The sequence below is a fragment of the Fukomys damarensis genome, unplaced genomic scaffold, assembly GCF_012274545.1.
Source record: "Fukomys damarensis isolate Sample0158 unplaced genomic scaffold, DMR_v1.0_HiC HiC_scaffold_28, whole genome shotgun sequence".
Taxonomy (NCBI): domain Eukaryota; kingdom Metazoa; phylum Chordata; class Mammalia; order Rodentia; family Bathyergidae; genus Fukomys; species Fukomys damarensis.
The window spans coordinates 44,063,112-44,083,898 of NW_022900940.1; the positions used below are offsets into that span (position 1 = coordinate 44,063,112).

A 20,787-nucleotide genomic window follows, 5' to 3' on the forward strand; every position below is an offset into this window, starting at 1 on the left:
AGACCTTGTAAGCATAAAAGAAACGGGAAAACTTACAAGTGACAAGGTGGATAGATATAACTATAATAACATGTCTATGTATCAACACATTATAAGCAAATAGAAAAAGCTAAGACCAAAACAGGAACAATATTGATAAAAAATATTAGAGGGAGAATGTTAACTCCTAAAGGATTATGAGAAAATAGAATTAAAATACAAAACTGACAGAAAAAAAGGAAAAAAGAACTTAACAGATAACTTACAGATAAAAATAAATTATAAATCATTTGAAAGTTCATTCTAATACCAATTAAATAATACAAATTGAAATAATTAGATGTTAAACCTATCAACTTGGCAAAAGTTAGGAAAAACTCCAAAATTTTAAAAGTTAATGATAACTGTATTACCATGTGAAACAAACGTTGGAATATTTATCAACTTAAAGAATACACAATATTTAAGCAAGAAAGTGATCTAGTTGTTAGAGCTTGTACCTAGATAGCCCCTCAGAGCCTCATTCGCTCACAGGTGGGCCTTCTCAGACATGGCTGGATCTAGGATTTGTGATACTAGATGAAGGGTGTATGGCTCTGCATTGGCCCACAAATTCTTTTAGCATAGTTTTGAACTTGGGTGTCAATGGCACCACCCTGAAGGTTTGTAGCCTGGATGGGATAAAAGAGAAAGGCAGACTCACAGATGCTGCTGCTGCGGCTGCCTCCTGCCTACCCTGCCATGGACTGTTTCTCCTCTGTGCTACCCCTCTGCCGTGCCACGCTGCCCTGGAGCCAGCCATCTATGGACTGAAGCCTCTACAAACTGTGAGCCAAACAAACCTTTCCTCCTTTACTGGTGCATGCTGGGTATTTGGTCTCGGCATGAGAAAAGTAACTAAGACAGTTTAAGAATCTTATCAGAAAATGACAAAAGATTCTCTACCAAAATAGTCATTACACACACAGTGAAAAGTTCACAGTAAATGGTAAATTACAGTAGATCCATATGGCACAATATTATACCATCATTAAAATTCTCTTTTAAGTCTATACTAGAACCTCAGAAAATGTCAACAATGAAATAGGTTAAAATCAGGTTATAAAATGTTTTTCTTTTCCATACAAACATAACAAAATAAAAGTAGAAAGAAATAAACTGAATTTTTTGTCAGAGCTTATTTCACTGAATGAGATTATAGTTTTTACTTTGTATAATTGGTATATATTTTTATAATGAGAAAAAATAAATCTAAGATCTAGAAATACATTACACTTGATTTAAACTAGATTGCTTTTACATAGACATAATTTAAACAAAACACTTATTTTCGTCAAGCAGTTCATTAGCCGGTTCCTAGTAGACCGCATTAAGAATATCAAATGGTTTGAACGAATGCAACTCCTTCTCTCCTTAACATTTCAGTAATATGAGAACTACATTAGTGCTGACCTTACTGTGTACTGGCTATTGTATCATGAGACTGAGCTGTGGAAAAAAGAGATGAAGAAAGAACCATCTGCTTTAAAAGCAAAGTAAAGAGAAGGGTATAGTTCAGAAAACAAGTGAGACCTGGCCCAAATCCTTCCAGCTAGTGTAGGCTGAGGGCTCCGAAACAGGCTGAGCGCTTAGCAGAGAACTGCTAGACTCTTGCTGCCTTCCATATCATAAGGAGATGCTTTTTGCCTTAAAAAGTTCATTAAAGTCAGTTTATCGAGAAAGAGACAAATGTGCTTTTAGAAGGTCAGTTTTCGGGGTTATATGTGGCGAAGCAAGCCAGGCACGGTGACGGCCATTACAGTTAACTAGAGTTGAGCATCCTTGAGGATTTAATTTAAAACAATGCTGGCAAAGTAACTCAGTCATGAACACAGGGTTGTCTGCCTACCTACTCTTCCCAGGGATTACAAGCAACAGAAAATAATCTGGTTTTTTTTTTAATCAATGCCTCATAAAGAGGTCAGAGGGCATCAAATTCTCATAAATTGAGATATTTATCTTAAGTCCTAGGTGTTACTTCAGTGTCACTTTAAACGAGCGGTTTAAAGCTGGGACTAGGTTTCTCCAATTTGTGTTAATATTCATACAGGAAGTTTCTTTAATTCAGTTAAAATTCCAGTTTTACAAACTTTGGGCTAAGCCCAGTGATGCCCCCCCTTACACAAAACCCAGCCTCTAACCAGCCGTAAAGCACCGAAACAGCAAGAGAAAAAAAAAAATCTATCCTGCTCCCAGTAACTTATTCACCTGCATTAAAAGTCTTCTAACTTCTACATTAACTAGCGCTCAAAACAGTTGGGGGGGGGTAACTGTAGATTCTTTATTTTCATATGAGAAGACAAAAGAAAGTAACTTTACTACAGTCCCCAAGTGGGACAAAATTTCTCTGTCTAAACCCACTGGTAATCTCCACAAACACAAATATCTGCACCAAGAAAGGGTAGACAAGGCAGAAAGCCCTGAGCACAGTTAAAGGCACCCAGGAGAAGACTGAAGGAGCCTTGCTGAACAGCACCTCTGTGGTGTGATTTCCTGGTAGGGCCCAGGAAAGCTCCCATGCATATGGCAACATGGGAACTACAGCCACAAGGCTGAGGAGCAGAACAGCAAGTGTGGGTCCAGGGAAAGTCATCTCTGCTGGAGGCAACAGCTGGTGCCAGGCCCAGAGACAGACATCCGATCGGTCACTAAAGCAGGGTCATTATCCAGAGGCTATGGTAGGGACCTCAGATTTAATTCTACTTGAAGGTATTCAGCAATTAGAGGTTCTTAATGCCAAGGAATAATGGGTTCTTATTTTTGCATTGAAAAAATAATGCCAGCTTCTGCATTGTGGTAATTGAAGGATGGAACAAAAGTAGAGATAGTAATAAGAAAATCAAAGAGATTCCTGCACCGAATCCAGGCAAGATCAGGCAGGAACAGTAGAGAAGGTGAGCAGCAGACACTGAACATATTTCTGAGAGAAAGCCCCCATGTGCTACAAGGATTTGAGATTGCTGTCAGGTACATGTCCTGACATCACCCCCATGAAGAAGGGTCCCTGGAAAACAGAATGACGATCTCTACTCTTGATCATGTTTTTTCTGCATTTCCGGAGCAATGAGCTTTTTTTTTTAAACCTGAAAAGAGATGCTCTTTCTTCTTGGTGCTAGGAATTTCAAGGCCAACTCTGACTCACTGCTAACAAGTATATGCACATTTTTCTAATGCATATATCACCTCCTTTTGAATTCGTCTCAGTTACCTTTCCTTCCTTACTACTTAGTGTTTGTTATATTTCTATTTATTCACTCTTACTATATATATTATAGTCAACTTAGGTCACTTTTAAGCTTTCTAGGAAATAAATTGTCTAATGATAATTGTCTTGGCCATGGTACAAATAAAAATATTTGAAAAGAAGGTTTTATAAAAGGGATTAATTGGATAATTTTTAAACCTGTTTGTTATGTAAGACAAACTACGTGCATAAGAGGTCAAGAACACAGGGCCATAAAAACTTGATTAAACTACAGCAATAGCTTCGAGAGCTGTTCTGGACATCCTGAAGAAACACCACAGAGAGCAAAGAGGAGCCCTCCAGAGGCACTTGCACCATTCTGCACGTCCATGGCAGCAAAGCCTGTGCAAACCTGTAGGTTCTGTAGCTCCAGCAGCACCAAGCCAGGCGCAGGGTGCCAGCCTCCTCCTGTTGAAGGCCTTGTGGGTTTGAGCCACCTTCCACACCTGACTTTGAGGACAACAGGAGTCATCACTCTGAAAGAAGGAAGAAGAAAGCATCGCAGACACCCCTCACTCCAACAGTCTCACCACCACCAGTTCTCCCATTGCCTGGTCTGGAAGCCTGGAGGTGGGGTTTGGGGAGCTGGATGTAGTTCAGCTGCTGCCTCTAAATAGGTAAGGGGAGCTGTTTCCCAGCTGTTGTCACCCATCCCATTTAGGTAATGTGAAGTTAATTATTCCAGGATAATGTGAAGTCTTCCTCAAAGTCTACTGCAATTCTGTGCTTCAATTATATTGTTACAGATATAGTTCCACAAGCAAAGCAGGGACATTTGGTCCCTAAACAGAATAGGATATACCAACTAATACTCCCTTCTGCATGTGAAACACTAGATAAAGATTTTAATGTAATTCCTGATGATTTATTTTTATCTTGACACCTCTTATTTAACAACCATTACAGTAATCATCTCTGGTGAAAAGAAAGGTATCATGGTTGACTTTAAATTATTAGCATTCAACAGATAAATCTCAGTTCCAACGATCTCTTCAACTAGAAATAAATCTTGAAGATGAAACAATTTCTTGATAACCATGGTCATTTTGAAACCTACTGGAAAAAATAAAACTCAGAAAGCAGATGAAGTTAGTCCTTTCTAGACTCATTTTACTCCAAACTAAATTATGCCGCCAGCTATTGTAAACTACCTGGACCCATCCAGACGGCACTAGAGACTTGGGCTCATCACCTAGAGATTTTTCAGGCATCGCCAAGTTTACTTATATTCTTAAATCACAAGGATTATGACACAGAATATAGCCACTAACAACAAAATGGCTAGGCAAATATAAATGACAAAGTATAAATTTATAAAAGTATGACAGTAGACAGTGGGACTAATAGTAAAGAGTTAAGACCCTGGGGAGATAACTTATTAGGACACCCAACCAATTATACAAAAATATTTGTATAAATATTGGGGGAGAGCAGGCATTGTAGAACCAATGATGAGAGAGAACCACGAGCCCTGGGTCAAGTCCTGACTTCTATGAAATAGGCTTTCCCTTGAGCTCAGACTCACTTTTCCATTTATACTTCTCACAGATCAGTAAGAATAAAAAATTGTGATTCCAGTATTTATTTATTTACTTTAAGTTCTATTCAATGTAAGATACTAATAAATTGCGCACGCACACACACACACACACACACACACACACACACATACACACACTATCCACCACCTCACACATGCACGCAAGGGAGGTAGACCGAGAGGACAATGCCTCAGGTCACCCCTCCAACAGCCAGGCTTCCCCCAAACTGTGACGAAGGTGGCCATCTGAAACAAAGAAAGCATTCTGTTGTTTTAATTCACCAGAAAATCTGCAACTGCCCAAACAATGGTGCTGAAGAACAAATAGCACATTATATCCCAAGGACACAATGGTAGCTACCCCATCAGTCTTCACCTCTCTAAAGCAGGGCTGTAGGTGAGAGTGTGTACACTGGAACGTCCACTCATCATCAACAACTGAAATACTTCAGTGTTTACTGTTCCTTGAAGGCTGCTCACCATCTTTTGGCTTCGTCCCTGGGACTCTCCAGATTGCCCCACCGTGAAGAAATTAATAGGCCGCTGTATGGCACAGCAGAGAGCTTCGAAGAACTACCACTAAAGACTGGTCTGGGCTGTGTGTCAGACTCACTGTTACGTATCAAAATAACACCCTGCCTAAGACATAGCCACTCACACATCCTGACTCACAACGATAGGCACATTTAACCCAAACCAGGACCCATGGAATTTATTCAAAGCCTGTAGTAGAAATTCCAGGAAAATAGTTTCTACTATAAAAACTAGTTCATATATCTAGAGTCACAGGGAGTCCTTAGGATAAGTCCAATTTAGGATTTGTGCCCAAGAGCTATGTGGAAATGTATAGTTCTTTTTTCAGCTGATTACTTTGATAAAGAAAATGGGAGCTAAGCAACTAAATTAGATCATTAAATTACAATAAATATAAATTAATTATGCTAATTCTAAGAGTTGAACTTATATACAAATTCTGTATGTATAATATAGAATAAATAGGGACTGTACATAAGGCTGTATTAGAAGAAAGCCATCTTGAATATGTTGTAGAAAATCTATGTATATTCAATCAGTAGATTTTAACAGCTTTGATATGTGTATGAAAATGTAGGATAAACATTAACTGCCTACTGATGTTCTAGCAAATCTATTTTTATTCAAAATGGAAATTAGATATATTTCACATTATTGAGTTAATTACATGACATTTCTTATGAATAATGATGTATTATTCCATTCATTACTTTCAATTATGTTCCCTTGCAAGTGCAAGGCTGACAACACCATGACCAGCCTTTTCCTGTTCTTTACAACCTGATGACTTGCACAGGAAGCAGGTCAAAAATGTGCCAAGAATATAAAGACCAGAATTCCACAGTCCTTAAGCATGACAGTTTAAAACTACCTGAGAAAGTTACATACAGAAATAATAAAAATGGGAACATCGTCACAACATGCTCATGTTAGAAATTAATATGAAAAATACTCAAAGTATTATTTTGATACAACTACCATTCTACTATTTTCTAGAGCCAGAGAGAGACCATCCCTAATATTCTCTGTACCTACACAAATGTTAACAGAATTATATTCCGCATTGACGGATAGCTTATACATCATCCTCTTCTGGTTGTGAAAGCGACACTATAGCGTTTGTCCACTTCTGAGTAATATACTGCAACTCCTTGAAAGCCTGGATCAAAAAAACCCTTGAATTTCCCCCCTTTATTGTATAACCTGGGCAGGCTAGCCCAGCCTACCACACTCACAGTGGGGTTGGAAGCCACACAGGAAGCACCATTACTGAAGAGGTCAAGGTTAAGGAAAGTCAGTAAACACGTAATCCTTAGAGGATGGGGTCGTGTGAACCACAGCACCACCAGGCGCGTGCATACGTGACAGGCGCACGCAGCGCAACAACATGTGCTCAGTGTGATTTTAGGAGCACAAATCTATCTTTAGCGAGAAAGACATTAAAATAGTGCTTGCACTCATTTCATTTGAGCAGGAAGGTTTAAAAAGAAACACTGTTCAGAAATGAAGAAAGATCATCAGATCACTAATAAGTGTGGTTTCCTGAACAATTAAAGGAATTCACAAGATTGCACCCCACTCAGGAAATGACAAATATCGCTGACTTTCACGAAGAACTAAAAGGGCATTTTTATCTATTCCACAAGAATTGTTGTTAAGTAATGAAACTATTTTTATTAGTTTTTCATTTATTTCAGGAATACTAGACATAGCGATGATCTGAAAAGAGTATCACTGATTTGCAAAGGTAACATTTTGCATTAAAAGACATTTGCATGTACCAAACGGCCACAATGAATGCAGTCATCATTATTAGTACAAATGTACTGATAAAAATTCATTAAAAAGATAGATCAAGGGTTTTGTTTTCCATCTGTTGAGGTTAGCTCTTACAGCAGTTTTACTGTACTAAACTTTTTGTTTCTAATGCATCAGCAGAAATGCCCTTTAAGTTGCCTACCTTAATTCCTCACAAATATACTCTGCAAGGCAACCTCCATGCATCATCCTAGCATTGTTTGGCCCTGATAACATTCTGTATGAGAAGCTCCAGTTCGGAAAAAAGCTGGTCTCTTTAATAACCGATTCAATAATCTGTTGACGAACGATTTGTATAATACAGTAGGACCAGCGAGCAAGTTTGTCTCTTTCATTATACACCACAGTCAATCTATCCACAAGCACTGCAATGTCTCCCGCGTGCTAAGGATCCTTATGCCATTCTGAACAGCAACACAAAGATCAATACACTGTCTGTTGAAAACAACAGGACATAACAAATGAATAATTTTATTTACAATAAAAGCCCCACTCCCCAAATGGATTCTACTCATGTTCAAATTCATTTTTCATGCTCAGCTCAAGAAGCAAGGAAGACACAGAACAATGTAAGGGGAGGGAAGTAAGAAGAGTTACCCATAATGGCTCAAATTTATTTAAGCCATGAAGAATGGCTGGGCTGTACTGAGGCACATGAATAAAATGTTCACTGCCAATTTCTGAAGACATACTCTATAAAATGATTCTATTCCCTTACCAAGAAACTCTGAAGAGTATTTTCCAGTAGCAAGAAATTAACGGATTACAGACATTCTGATATATTCTTCCAGAGTGTTGCACTACAGAGCCCATTCAATCAGCTTTAAACTGTGTTGGCAAGGAACGGAAGTGTTTGGTTTAGATGAGGACAAGGAGGGACTAAAGTGGCTCTTTTGAGAATGAAGCAAAGAGTCTTGCTGCAAGAGCACCTCTCTGGGCCCCTGATCTGACAGTTCATCTCCTATTCTGAGAGCTATGGAAAAGGTCAGTGAGCAAAGTCGTAAGAAAAAAATAAAAACAGTTGAAGGAGACAGCAAAATGTTCGTAAGGACACAAGTTCAAAGAAAACATTTATAAGTCACTCGTGAATGGCATGCTCCCCAAAGGCCATGTGAATACTATTTTTAAAAAGAATCAAAAACACAAAGCAAAATGTTGCATTTTGCATGAACATGCCAGTATACTAGTCTTAAGATACTAATTTGTCCACTGGCAAATTAACATGCAGAAAGAAATGCAAAGCATCTTTTCCCATTTTCCATCAATTCTGCTGTACGCGCCTAACAAAATTGTAAACTGGCTTGTGAGTGACAAATCTTGAAGGGAAAGTTCAGAAGGTACAGTTTGAACATAATATTAACATATGTGAGATAAAATGGTGACATTTTGGGCATAGGATCATAGAAAAGTCAGTTATTAAGCAAACTCTCATTACTGAATTCCATTAATTTAAAAAAATTGATATAATCCTGGCACTTCAAAATTCACTTTCATTTCAGTTGTAATAACATTTTGAGCAGCTAATAAAAAAGAGCTACTGTATGCAGAAGCAGGCCTCGCACTCAGGATGGAGCGGTTCTCTGAAAGACAAAAGGAAAGTACAGATCTTGATGTGAAACCAGGGAGGACAAGTGTTTGACACCGCGTCTGGAAGAGAGTACGAGCTCAGGGAGAGCATTAGTGAATCAGCATAAATCCAGGATGAGGCACTAAGTGTCCCACAGGACAAAACATTTTTTTCCTGAAAGGCAGGAATCGTTATCAAACCCCTTGGTAGAAATCAAAAGGGTGAGAATCTCAAGGTCCAGAGTGGCAGGGGAAAATAGGGTAAAGAAGTATAACACACACATAGGATACAGCCGGAAAAAGGCAAACCGAGGCAAGAACATGAAAGATTTTTAAAGCTATGCTAAAGAGTTTGGACTTGAAAAAATAATATGATCGTTAATGATTTACTAGCAAGGGATCAGAAGACTGATACAGTCAGAGAGCTGTGGTTTAGAGTGGGGCAAAGGCTGGACTGGAAAAGCCCAGACTCAGGAAGGCTGCAAAAAGACTAGACAAGGGCAGGCAGGACTGAACACTGGAGGAAGATAAAGGCTCAATCCAGACATTTCACTGCTTATTTTAAAAATGTTAGTGGGCAGAGCTACCCAGAGCTTCAACTCCTAAATCCCAGGACAAAAGACTCCAGCTTTGTGCAAGCAAATGAGTACCCTATTAAGATGCTTCTCACAGTGGAACCTAACTGAGTTTACAAAGGTAAAGGAAAATAAAAAGTTACAAAATCGGCCGGGCGTGGTGGCTCACGCCTGTAATCCCAGCACTTGGGAGGCTGAGGCAGGAGGATCACTGTGAGTTCGAGACCAGCCTGGGCTACATACTGAGCTCCAGGTCAGTCTCAACTACATAGTGAGACCCTGTCTCAAAAAAAACAAAAAAAAAACCAAAAAAAAACCAAAAAAAGTTACAAAATCTTCATGGAAAAAGGGTTGTCTGCATGCATTATCTACTGGCCTTGAGACCATTTGCAACAACAGACATGAGATAGCCTCAGAGTACATTGATTACAAAATATCCGCACTCTCATCTTCATAAAAAAATGTTTGTTAATTTTAATAAAATATTCTCAATGTCCTGGCATTTACTTAAAAATATGGTAACTAATTAGGATTCACTTCCAAAGGCAATTTCAGGGCCATGTGGAAAAATACTAGTCATCATTTACCAAAATATAACAATTTACTATAGTTATTTTTTTGTTTCCCTCTTACAAATACTCTAGTTCTTAAATAAAACACTTTCAGAGTTGGTTGAAAAAAACATGAAAATCAAGTTAGTAAGAAGATATAAGTAAAAAGTCATAAAGCAAAGTTAATTCTATTACTAACCATTAAAAAGGAAGTACATATCTGCAATCTCACCTTTTCTTAGTTTGAGACATTAAGATTCAATCATCTGAATTTTCATTTTTATCCCAGGTTCCCTTAGTTCTTTCTTAAGAGTCAACTAAGCTGGCATGACAAAAGGAAAAAGCACCTAAATTATAACCCCCCCTTTTTGGTACTGGGGATTGAACTCAGGACCTTGGGCTTGCGAGGAAGGCAGCAGAACCACTAAGCTAAATCCCCACCCCTAAACCATACATTTTTGACGTTCAAATCTATAGGCATTTGTTTTAAGAAAAAGTTCTCAAGAGAAAAAAGACCACCACAAACTTGCAGCAGAATTAAACATGAAATAAAATGCTGTTATTCCAGAGCCTTGGAACTTTTAGAACTCAATATAGCATTGACATGTAACTTCCACAGTGTTGTTTCATGGAATTTTTTTAAGTCAGTCTAGTTTTTTTCCCATTTTCTTCAGTAAATAGAACAATGTCATTGTCTAATATTGAATATTTAGACTTAATTTTACTTTTAAAATTTTTAAAGAGGAGTTTTAAATGCTATGAAAAGAGTTTCTATAACATTATTTACTAATTTATTGCTTAATTACTAATTTTGTGAGTTTATAAAATTTAATTAGTTAAATTTGTATTTAAGAAATTTAGGAGTCTGCCATATAGTTACAACTATCTTTTTGCAATTTTTTTGTATTTTTCCACAATATAATGGTTACATGGCTAGAAACAAAGATCATTGAGAAAGTTCTTAAGTACTCTAAATTGGCTTGCTGAAAAAATATAACTTACTCTGCAATAATTTTGGCATATTTGTACCCTCAGAATTACTAAGAAATTTGTTTCAAAATCAAATCATGTCTCAGTGTAGAAAATATCTTTTATTTTAAAATACGAAATTTTACTCTTGTTGCCCCCTGCATAGAAAAATACAACGGAAAGAAATCAAAGAAAGTGCTAGAGAGTCATTACAAAATTTACATGTACACGGTCAAAAAGTGATACTTCCAACAACACGAAAATTATTCCAGAGCATTTCAACAATTCCTGCAATTCCCACTGCAAAAGAGAGCACGGACCCTACTGAGGTCTGTGCAAATTCTTCCAATGGATATAGACTTTACCTACTGACAGAAACACAGTACGATGGCCTAGATGCCAGGGTTTGCACAAAGAGAAAAGGCCATTTTAGATGCCAACATGCAAAAAATTATTTAAAAATTTACATGTATGAATTTAACTAAAACTAATAACTGAATGATCTTCACAAGAGATAAAGAACAAAGTTAGTGCATATTACCTTAATTCCACTCCACAAATTTGCTATCCAATTGCTAACGTACCATTAAAATTCACAATGAATATAAAGTGTCCATGATATTCATTGGGCCAATTTTAGAAACACCTATTTATTTACACAGCTATGGGAGTGAAAAGGTCAAGCAAAAATTCACCTCCAAAGCCACGGTTGCTAAGCAACTCTTTTCAGAAGTTCTGCAACACTGATCAAGCATATTACTGGTGCCACCAACTGGATTCAAAATAAATGTGAGTAACAGCTTACCTGGGCTGTCCAAAGGAAGAGGGAGCTGGGTTCCTTATTTACTTTTTAGGACAAACATCAGGGGCCAATCCTCCAATTCTTTGGGTTGATTACATTCGAAGACTTCATTTTGCCTCTCTTAAAAGAAAAGGATACGTCCTGGTACCACAGGTTTCCTGTTCACAAGAGCGAAGGACAGTTCTGTTTTGAGAAACACCACAGAGGGCTTGATGAGATGCTGGCCAAATCTGAACGACATTTCCTCACGATTGAAGCCTGAAAGAAATCAATTTAGGAAATGGACGTTTAATAAGAAACCCAGCTTGTGTACCACTTTAAAGAAAGCAAATTCCATTAGTGCAGATTATTAGTTGCAAACAGATGCCATTTTAATGACTCATTTATTATTCACCAAGATGAATTCTAGGTTTGTCCCAAGTACTCTGCTCCCCCTACAACCCTGCCTCAATCTGAGCACGTTTTTCAAGCAGGAATTTGCACATGAACAACTCAACAGCCTTTCATGTTTAAATCCTTCCACATCCAGGTGCCACTTCCAAACTACAAGCCCTATTTGTCAAGCACTTATTTTTACCCATTCATTTTTGTCATCTTTGCTAAGCGGAAAATTTTCATTGTTAAGTACTGACTATAAACCTAATTCTTAAGTGTTTCCCTCAAATGGTTTTATCTTTGTTTATATAGCAGCAATTTAGAACAAGTACAAACAGTGCCTGACCTTGCCTACAATTATAAAAGCATACAAGCACCTCCAGAGAACTAGTCTAGTAAATTTTCAAAATTAAAGCAAAAAAAGAAGAAAGGAGCAAATTGGAATTTGAGACATGAACAATTCCTGGTTGACGCAGCCTGGATACAGAAAGGTTCATGAATTGCTTAATATCCTCCTTTTCAGGGAAAGCCTCAAAAAGGGAGCTGAAGAGAGATGTGAGACTTACAAGCTATGTTAAACCAAATCCATTCATCACCAAGAAATTATTTTTTGTTTGGCAATCCCTAGTCATCAAAAAGGTACTTTCTAAATCACTCAGACACACCCTCCCTGAGAAACTACTTCGTGTTTCTTTTATTTTGTGATTTTGTTTTTGTTTTTGAGACAGGGTCTTACGATGTAGTTGAGACTGACCTGGAACTCACTATGTAGCCCAGGATGGTCTCGAACTCCAGCTCTCCTCCTGCCTGAGCCTCCCTAGTGCTGGGATTACAGGCATGCACCACCACACCTGGCACTACTTCATATTTCTAATTCAAGAACAGCCCACTAGAAAACTAAGACATGTAGATCAACCTGTGGAAAAAGATACAATTATGAAAAAGACGACGAGATCAGAAAATACCTCACTGCTTTATGGAATACACCATCCATGCACAATCATTTAATGGGCCCAGTGTCTTATGTGACACAAACCACAGACAGACCTACACATGTTCTCTACTAGACATGTACTCAAGAGCAGAACCTGACACATTTCCAGTGCTCAAGAACTAACATGCGAAGGTTTTTCTCAATGATACAGATAGCGGTTTTCAGAACACTTACAACTCTCTCATAAAAATGAAGGTAGAGTAAAGATACCAAAAATCATCCACCACAATGGCTCTCAATGTATATTTCCTTGGCTAGATGCACCAGCATCTCCCAGGAACTTAGCAGAAATGTGAATTCTCAAGGCCCACCCTAGATCTACTGAATAAGAAACTCTAAGAGAAGGGCCAGCAGTGTGTGCTTTAAAAAGTTGTTCCTGTGACAAGGAATCGCTGATCCACGTGCAGCTGCACTCCCAGTCCGTGGGCCCATTCCTGAGGACCCCTGTCAAGCAGCTGGTTGCCATGGGCTCCAACAGGCCCGTGGCAGGAAGCTCACCCTCTTTTAAGACAGCAGCTGCACCCACCGATACCAGTCATTCTTCATACCAAAGCCATCTACTTGCAGGTGATTTATTCCTTAGAGCCACATGAAACAGATATTATCAAAAAAGTATTGTGTCAGTGTCAGTGCTTTGTGTATCTGGAATTAACCCTTCTTCATTTCCTTCCGTGTTTTAGAATAAACATAGCAAATCTTGCTAACTATTCTTACACCACACTGATTCAAACCACCAGTAACTCCCCAGCATCCACTTCCCATAGTCCCAGCCACATCATTTTGATTTTGAGCAGAATACTCCACCACCTCCAATATGTAGGAATTCCCTACAACTAACTTTAGGGACGGATTCCCCTTCGTCCTCTGATGCACCACTTGTTCTGACAAGGGTACACTCCAGTCGATTATTGCTGAGGCTAACACGGGTCCTTTCAGCTGAGCTGCCAAGCTGGTACAGCATGAAACTGAAACAACTCGAGACTTCCCTCAAGTTTTATTACAGTTATCACTGAGGCAAATGGAACCACGACACGGAAATCTAGACGTCATCAGTAGGACACTGACATCGACAATGCTAATGCTAGAAGGAGCAACGACCCTGGAGTCTGCTTCCCTGTATGGGTAACAGTCCAGATGTGACAGGCGCAGGCTCTAGTGGAAGAGTTATTATTATCTGGATGCCGTCTTGGCTCTTCTCTGGACTTCACTTTTCTTTTCATCCTCTATGCTCAGGACCACGGCCATCCCTCCCAACTCGGGTGATTCACTTTTTCACAATTAAAGTACAATTTAGAATCCCATTTATATGTTTGTGTACATGTATTTCATGCGAAACATCTAGAGCTCTTACATGAGGTTTTTAAATTTTTATAATTATAAACGTAAATTGTATCTTTTAAATATCACTGTAAAATGTTCTCTCAGCATCACGACTGACTGATGTTTCTGTTACTCCTCCACGCTGCTTGTTCCTTCTCACTGCATTTCATGGTAGCTTCTTTTGTCCATCTCTCGAATACTCATGAGCTAGTCTGATGGTAATCTTCTGTCACAAATAACACTGTGACAGCCATCCTTATGTGAATTTCCCTGGATACATAAACTACAGCCCATTATGGAGTTTCTGAACACATACGTCTTTTTCTGAAATGTACCAATTCGCATTTCAAGCAGCAATATGTGAGGATTTCTGTTTTCCTACATCCTTGCCAGCACTTCATAGTATCTGCTTTTCTAGCTTTTACTGATTGATTTGTAGAAAGGCATCTCTTCCTCTTAATTCATCTGTTTTGTAATAGAGATGTATGTATGGTTCTCCTTCTACAAATTCTCTATTTTTAGAAGGACAATCGGTCCTCTTTTGTTTCCGGTCACTTCCCTTGTAGTTTCTAGTTTTCCAAAGACCATGATATATTCTATGTATTGACTGGTCTATTAAGCATGACAACTATACTTTTACTATCTGCTAATTTTTCTGTTATTTCCACAATTGAACAAAAAGCATTCATTCTGATGTGTTAAAATTCATTGGTTTTCGTTTTATACTTTGTGCATGGTGAATCTTATGTTAACAAAACCTTCTCTACCATAACGCTGCAAAAATATATGCCTGTATTTTCTTCTATCACATACATTTTCACTTTTAATAGGTATTTATCCCACTTGTAGATTTATTTATAAGTATGAAAACATCTTCATTTTTTTTCTTTTGTGAGCCAATTTTCTTGTATGAATTCCAGAGAATGATTACAAGTATCCGAATGTATATAGAAACGAGTCTAGACTCTTTCATTTGGATTCTAGGCCAGATGTTATAGAACAGAACTCACTAAATATTTTATGAAAAGGAACAGATGCAGTAGGGTTCAGTCTCTGTTGCAGCTGCTCAGTTCTGTCACCAGAGCATAAACACAGCCATTGACAATATGCAAATGAGTAGATGTGTCTGTGTATCAGTAAAACTTTATTTACAGCAACATGCACGCTCTAGATTTGGCTTGTGTACTGAAGTTTTCCAGCTCCTGTTCCATATCTCTTAGTGCTTTACAGAGATAGAATCTTTCTTTTTTAAAAAATTACTCCCCACATAAATTTACACTGAATCCTTTAAAAAGAAAAAACTCTTGATTAGATGTTGACTGAATTGGGTTTAGATGTTGACTGAATTGGGTTTAAATTTTAATGGAGGGGAAATGTGACATCTTCACAATATTCGATAAAGCCATTTATGAACACTGCATTTATATTCTTTAATACTATAATAAAACTCTTGTAATAGAGTTTTAAATTTCCCTTGTATGTTTTATGCATTCTATCTTAGATTTATCCCTAGGTAACTTTCAGTTTATGTCATTCTTATAAATGGTATCTTATTATTATCATAGTTTATAACTGGTTACTCCCAATACAGAGGGAAGCTATTGATTTTTATATATTGCCCTTATAGCTGGCAACTACACTGAATTCCTGTACTACTTCTAATAATTGTTGTTGATTCTCTTTGATTTTCTATTTAAGTGATTTCATTAAAAAATAATGACATAATATCAGAGAAAACAACTCTTTAAATCAATCACAACCCTTATCCCAATTGGTACATTCAGCAGCCCAATAGGATCAGGCACAGCTTGCAAACTGACCACTTGTGGTAGTCATTAATGTATCACCTTTAACTCATGTGAATTAAATTAATTTCAAGAAGCAGCCCATAATATGTTTGCAGTGAATATGCTTTTCAATATAGCATCTTTACCATTTAGCATGGGGGTTTAGACTTAGAACGAGAGGATTAGATAAGTGAAAGAATTGGAGCATGATTATATACCTCATTTCAATGTTTGTACTTTTTGTTTCTTCTTTGTCTTTATGCATAGATCTGTTCTCTGGTGCTGTGTTGAAAACTACACCAACATCCTTGTATTCTAAACATATTTTCTCCATTAAAAGTGACATCTGCTAGAGAATTTTGGCAGAAAGCATTTAGCGTTCATCCAGCTAAAAAGAAAAAAAAAATGAAACAGAAAAACACCCCTTCTGTCCTAAGGTTGCTAAGGACCGAGTTCATCCAAAAAAACTTTCATATTATTAGATACATTTTTATATCATAAATGCTAGTTTTAAAAAAATATTAGATGATCCTCTCAGTTTTATGATTAAATTTAGTTTTATGTCACAATGTGTTGTTTTTTAATAAAACCCCAGATTTGACTTCTTAACATTCTTTAATGTCATAAGTGAAGTTGGCTACTCCTTTTTTTAACCTAAACTTACCTGGTCTTCATTAAAACATCAAACTGAGTAGGTTGGTGTTTTTCTTTGTTCTGAAAGAAGCTTTATAGGCCGGGGATTTAGTGTAGTGGTTTAGTGGCCTGCCTTGCAACCGCAAGGACCCGAGTTCAATCCCCAATACCAAAAATTTAAAATAAAATAAAATAAAAATAAAAGAAGCTTTATAAATAAATATTGTCTGTGCCTTGAGAGTTAAATGAAATTTATTTGTCAAATTCGTGCCCCTTCTCTGACAGGAGACAGGACCAAGTTTTGATAATAATTATAATTTATTTAATATCTTCTGAGTGACTCATGTTTTTCTCCTATTGATATCTTTATATCCTAAATTTCAATTTTACTGGCAACAATATATCATATTCTTTTTAATAAGTAAAAATGTAATTAGTTCTTTCACTTATTTTTGTATATCATGCTACCGATGTGTCTTTTTATTTCACTTGTCATTCAAGGCTTATATGTAAATTATGAGGTTTTCCAAAGAGTTAATTTTGGTTCTTTGGCTTAACTAATTATTTTTACCTTGGTATTGTTTTCCTGCACTTTTCTTTCTTTCCCATGATTATTTTTCCTTCTGTGCTTCTTCAGCTTTTTAGTTACCTGAGTCAAATGTTGAGCTTATATGGCTTCCAGCTTCATGTTTGTCTCTTGTGTAACAAAAGCTGAATATTGCCTTCAAAGTAATCCATCAACTGTATCTTTCAGCTACTGTGCTTTATGATCACTTAGCTCTAAAAATTTGCTGTTCCTGTTACCACTTCCTATTTAACCTGAGGGTTATTTCCTATTTTCATTTCCAAACACACAGCATGGTTTTGCTTTTTTGTTAATACTGTCCAATTTATAGCATTGTAGTTTGAAAAAAAAATTATACTGTTGTGCTTTTTAGAATCTAAAACTTCTGACCTGGCCTATGAGATGAAGGGATTTGTACCCACCTTGCTGATCTTCCAAAATAAAATATATTCTGATGTTTAGTCAATTCGTCATACATAGATGAAATTCACTGTTGTCTAAATATCTACCTTGGCTTATTTTTTTTCCTATTGTAATAATTTTATTCAATATACACCAAAAAATAAAGGGGATAAAAATATATGGATCTCAAGGAAGAAAAAAAAATCCTATGAAGTAAAGATTAAACATTATTTACACAGAAAGTCCAAGCAAGTAGCCATATACAAATTATTAAAAGGTCTAATATAATAGAGTGAAACAGTTTACAGACAATGAAAATTTTGTTCCTCGTATAAATGCTTCCCTCCCCACTCTCACAGGAAGACACGGACACAGTGTAAAATTGTTGAAGTTGTGCTTATGTTGGATGATACAATACTAGAGACAAAAGAGAGATTCATCTTTATGAGGGTGGTTTGATGATAACTTCGTAGAAGCACGGATGAATTAACATGAAGTAATTGGAAGTGATGCATAAATACAATATAGAAAAAAACACAGAATTCAACTATTTCTCTGATTTAAGAGAAATTTATAAGCTGTAAATGCATATGTTAAAAATTTTAAAAGTAACATTAATTCTTAAGCTTTCACCTTTAGAAAGTAGCTCAAATATAAGTGGAAGAAAATACTCAAGATCAGAGCATAGGGTGATAAAAAAGAACATGAACTAAAATAGATAATAAAATTACAATCGAGATATGTGAAGACAAAAAATTCTAGTTACATAAATTAGGACATAAGAGAAAGAATGCAAATTACCAATATTAGAAATAAAAGGGGACATTTCACAAAAATAAAAAAATAAAATATTGTGAACAACTCTGTGCCAATAAATTTGACAATACAGATCACTGAAAAGCACAAACTATAAACACATATAAAGAAACAAAGTATCTTTATAAACATATACACTTATGATTCATTTCTATAAAAACACCCATTATGAATACTATAGGAACAAATATCTTCATTTGTTCAATTCAGTCATGAATTACATCAAATACTAAGGAAGGAGTAATGTCCTTATTAGGCAAAATTATCAGAAAACAAGTAAGAAAAACTACTTGTACCAAACTCTGATATTAAAACAAGATCAATGTCATTCATGAACATTTTGTCTTATTGCTTCACCACTTTAAGATGACTGTTGTTTCTAACTACAGTTACTAAATCAGTGACAAATGCATAAATTACTATTTTGCATATCTCAAAGCCATCTTCTCACATGTGCATATGGTCCTGCGTGTTTTACTCTCTTGATCTTATTATTTCTTTTTTCATTTGTATCTGACAAGTATGACTTTTTTATCACCGCATTTTAACTTGTGTAAAGTGTAAATAAAACTTATCCATGACTCTCGTTTTCTCCCCATTAGAGGCTCTGCCTGATAAACTTTACCCCTATACATTTATGCCAATTATTCTTTCAGTCTATTTCACACATCTTATTTCATCATTTTCTCCTCCTACCTCCACTCCAGTTAAATCAGGAATTTTCCCATAGGTATAAAAATTATACACTATTATTTGTCTCAGTAACAGTTACTCTTATCCATAGGAACACTAAATTTCCCCATCAATATCCATACACTTAACATATTCTGACCACCTCTGATCTCTTTCAGGTATTGTACTCCACCCTCCCCCCCATCCTCATATCTAGCATGCTCAAATAACGCAACACTGAGTTATAATTTCTAATGTGGCACTATTTATTTACTTTCAAAATCTGCACACTTACTCTAGCAATCCTGAGGCTCCAGTACCACCACTTGTTTTGAATCTCAGCTGCTTCTTTGGTTTGAGCTCCCCGGTTCTTCAAGGCTCAGTTGTAACTTTGAGTGAATACTCATATACCCTATACAGCATTTAAAATCATTTTCGGTAGAAAATTTTCTGATTATCTCCTCCATCATGCTCTTAGAAACTGAACTTATTTTTGCTTTTTGTTACAAAAATCACTAAATTCCCTACTTGCTCCAAAGTCTCTAGGTCAGTATTCTTCTTGCCTTTTCCTGACTTCTGCTGGTTGCTAACAATTCTGGGGGCTCCTTAGTGTTCCTTGGCATCACTCTAACCCTTGTCCTCTAACCCCCAACCCAACCTTCAGATGGCCTTGCTTTCACATCGTCTCTCTTTATAAGGCTTCAAGTTAATGGATTTGGGCCCGTGCTAACAATCATAACCCCATCTTACTAGTTACATTTGCAAAGACCCTATTTCTAATACGGTCATGTTGTAAGATTCCTTCTTTGGGGAAACTATTCAACCCACTAGAGACTACCTTCCTGATTCTCCATGTGCAGTCTCCAAACCATTTCTATATGAGGTCTTCAGTTTGTATTGCATTTTCCACACATTTGGTAACTATTTCTTCACATACTCTCTGACCTCAGTTGGTGCTTTTGCCTTTCAGAGATTTTGTCCGACATTTGTATTTATTCTTACCTCTCTTAGCTCTGGTTACAGTCTTCTCAAATCTCTATTTCTCTAATATGCATTTTGGGAAATAGCTTCAAACTGAAATTCTGCTATTCGTTCATTTGTTGTTAGTCCCTAACATTACATTTTGAGATTACTCACTTTCAAGTTTTTTCTCTATTTCTAGGCTACTCTGCCCACATTTCCCTCCTTTTTATGGAGAATTCTTCTCAACAAGCTCATATATTTCTATTATACTTCTTCTCATTAGGCTAGCCTGCCAACAATTTCAAATACTGACTGCCTTCTGATCGCTACAATATTCCCTCTCCCATGATCATTTATATAATTCAAAATGTATTTTGTTTGGAGAAACGGGACGAGATGGAAGCAGAGTTCAAGGCATTTGCATTTGAGCCTGAGCCCTGCCACTCTCTTCCTACCCTTCTGCCAAGAACTGAACTTTTCATAATCACATATGTCATCTAAAAACAGAAGACAACATACATAAAGCACATCTCACTGTGTCTGCCATGGGATGTAGTCATCAGAATGCCAATTGTTTTAGTCACTTTCCCATGATAAGGAAAAAAATACCCAATACCCAGAATTTGAAGGAGGGGAGTTTGAT

The 20,787-nt window shown here is 36.9% G+C and overlaps 1 protein-coding gene across 11 annotated transcripts in view; it reads right to left on the reverse strand.

Moving 5' to 3' along the window:
• The window catches only part of Fhit (fragile histidine triad diadenosine triphosphatase), a 1,329,438-nt gene that overhangs the window by 704,565 nt on the left and 604,086 nt on the right, over positions 1 to 20,787 (reverse strand). For all 11 annotated transcript variants that reach the window (XM_010643166.2, XM_033757040.1, XM_010643170.2 and 8 more), the window contains one exon: positions 11,756 to 11,875. In XM_010643166.2, the coding sequence (XP_010641468.1) occupies positions 11,756 to 11,858 (103 nt within the window). In that variant the 5' untranslated portion in view covers positions 11,859 to 11,875. The remainder of the gene's footprint in view (positions 1 to 11,755; positions 11,876 to 20,787) is intronic.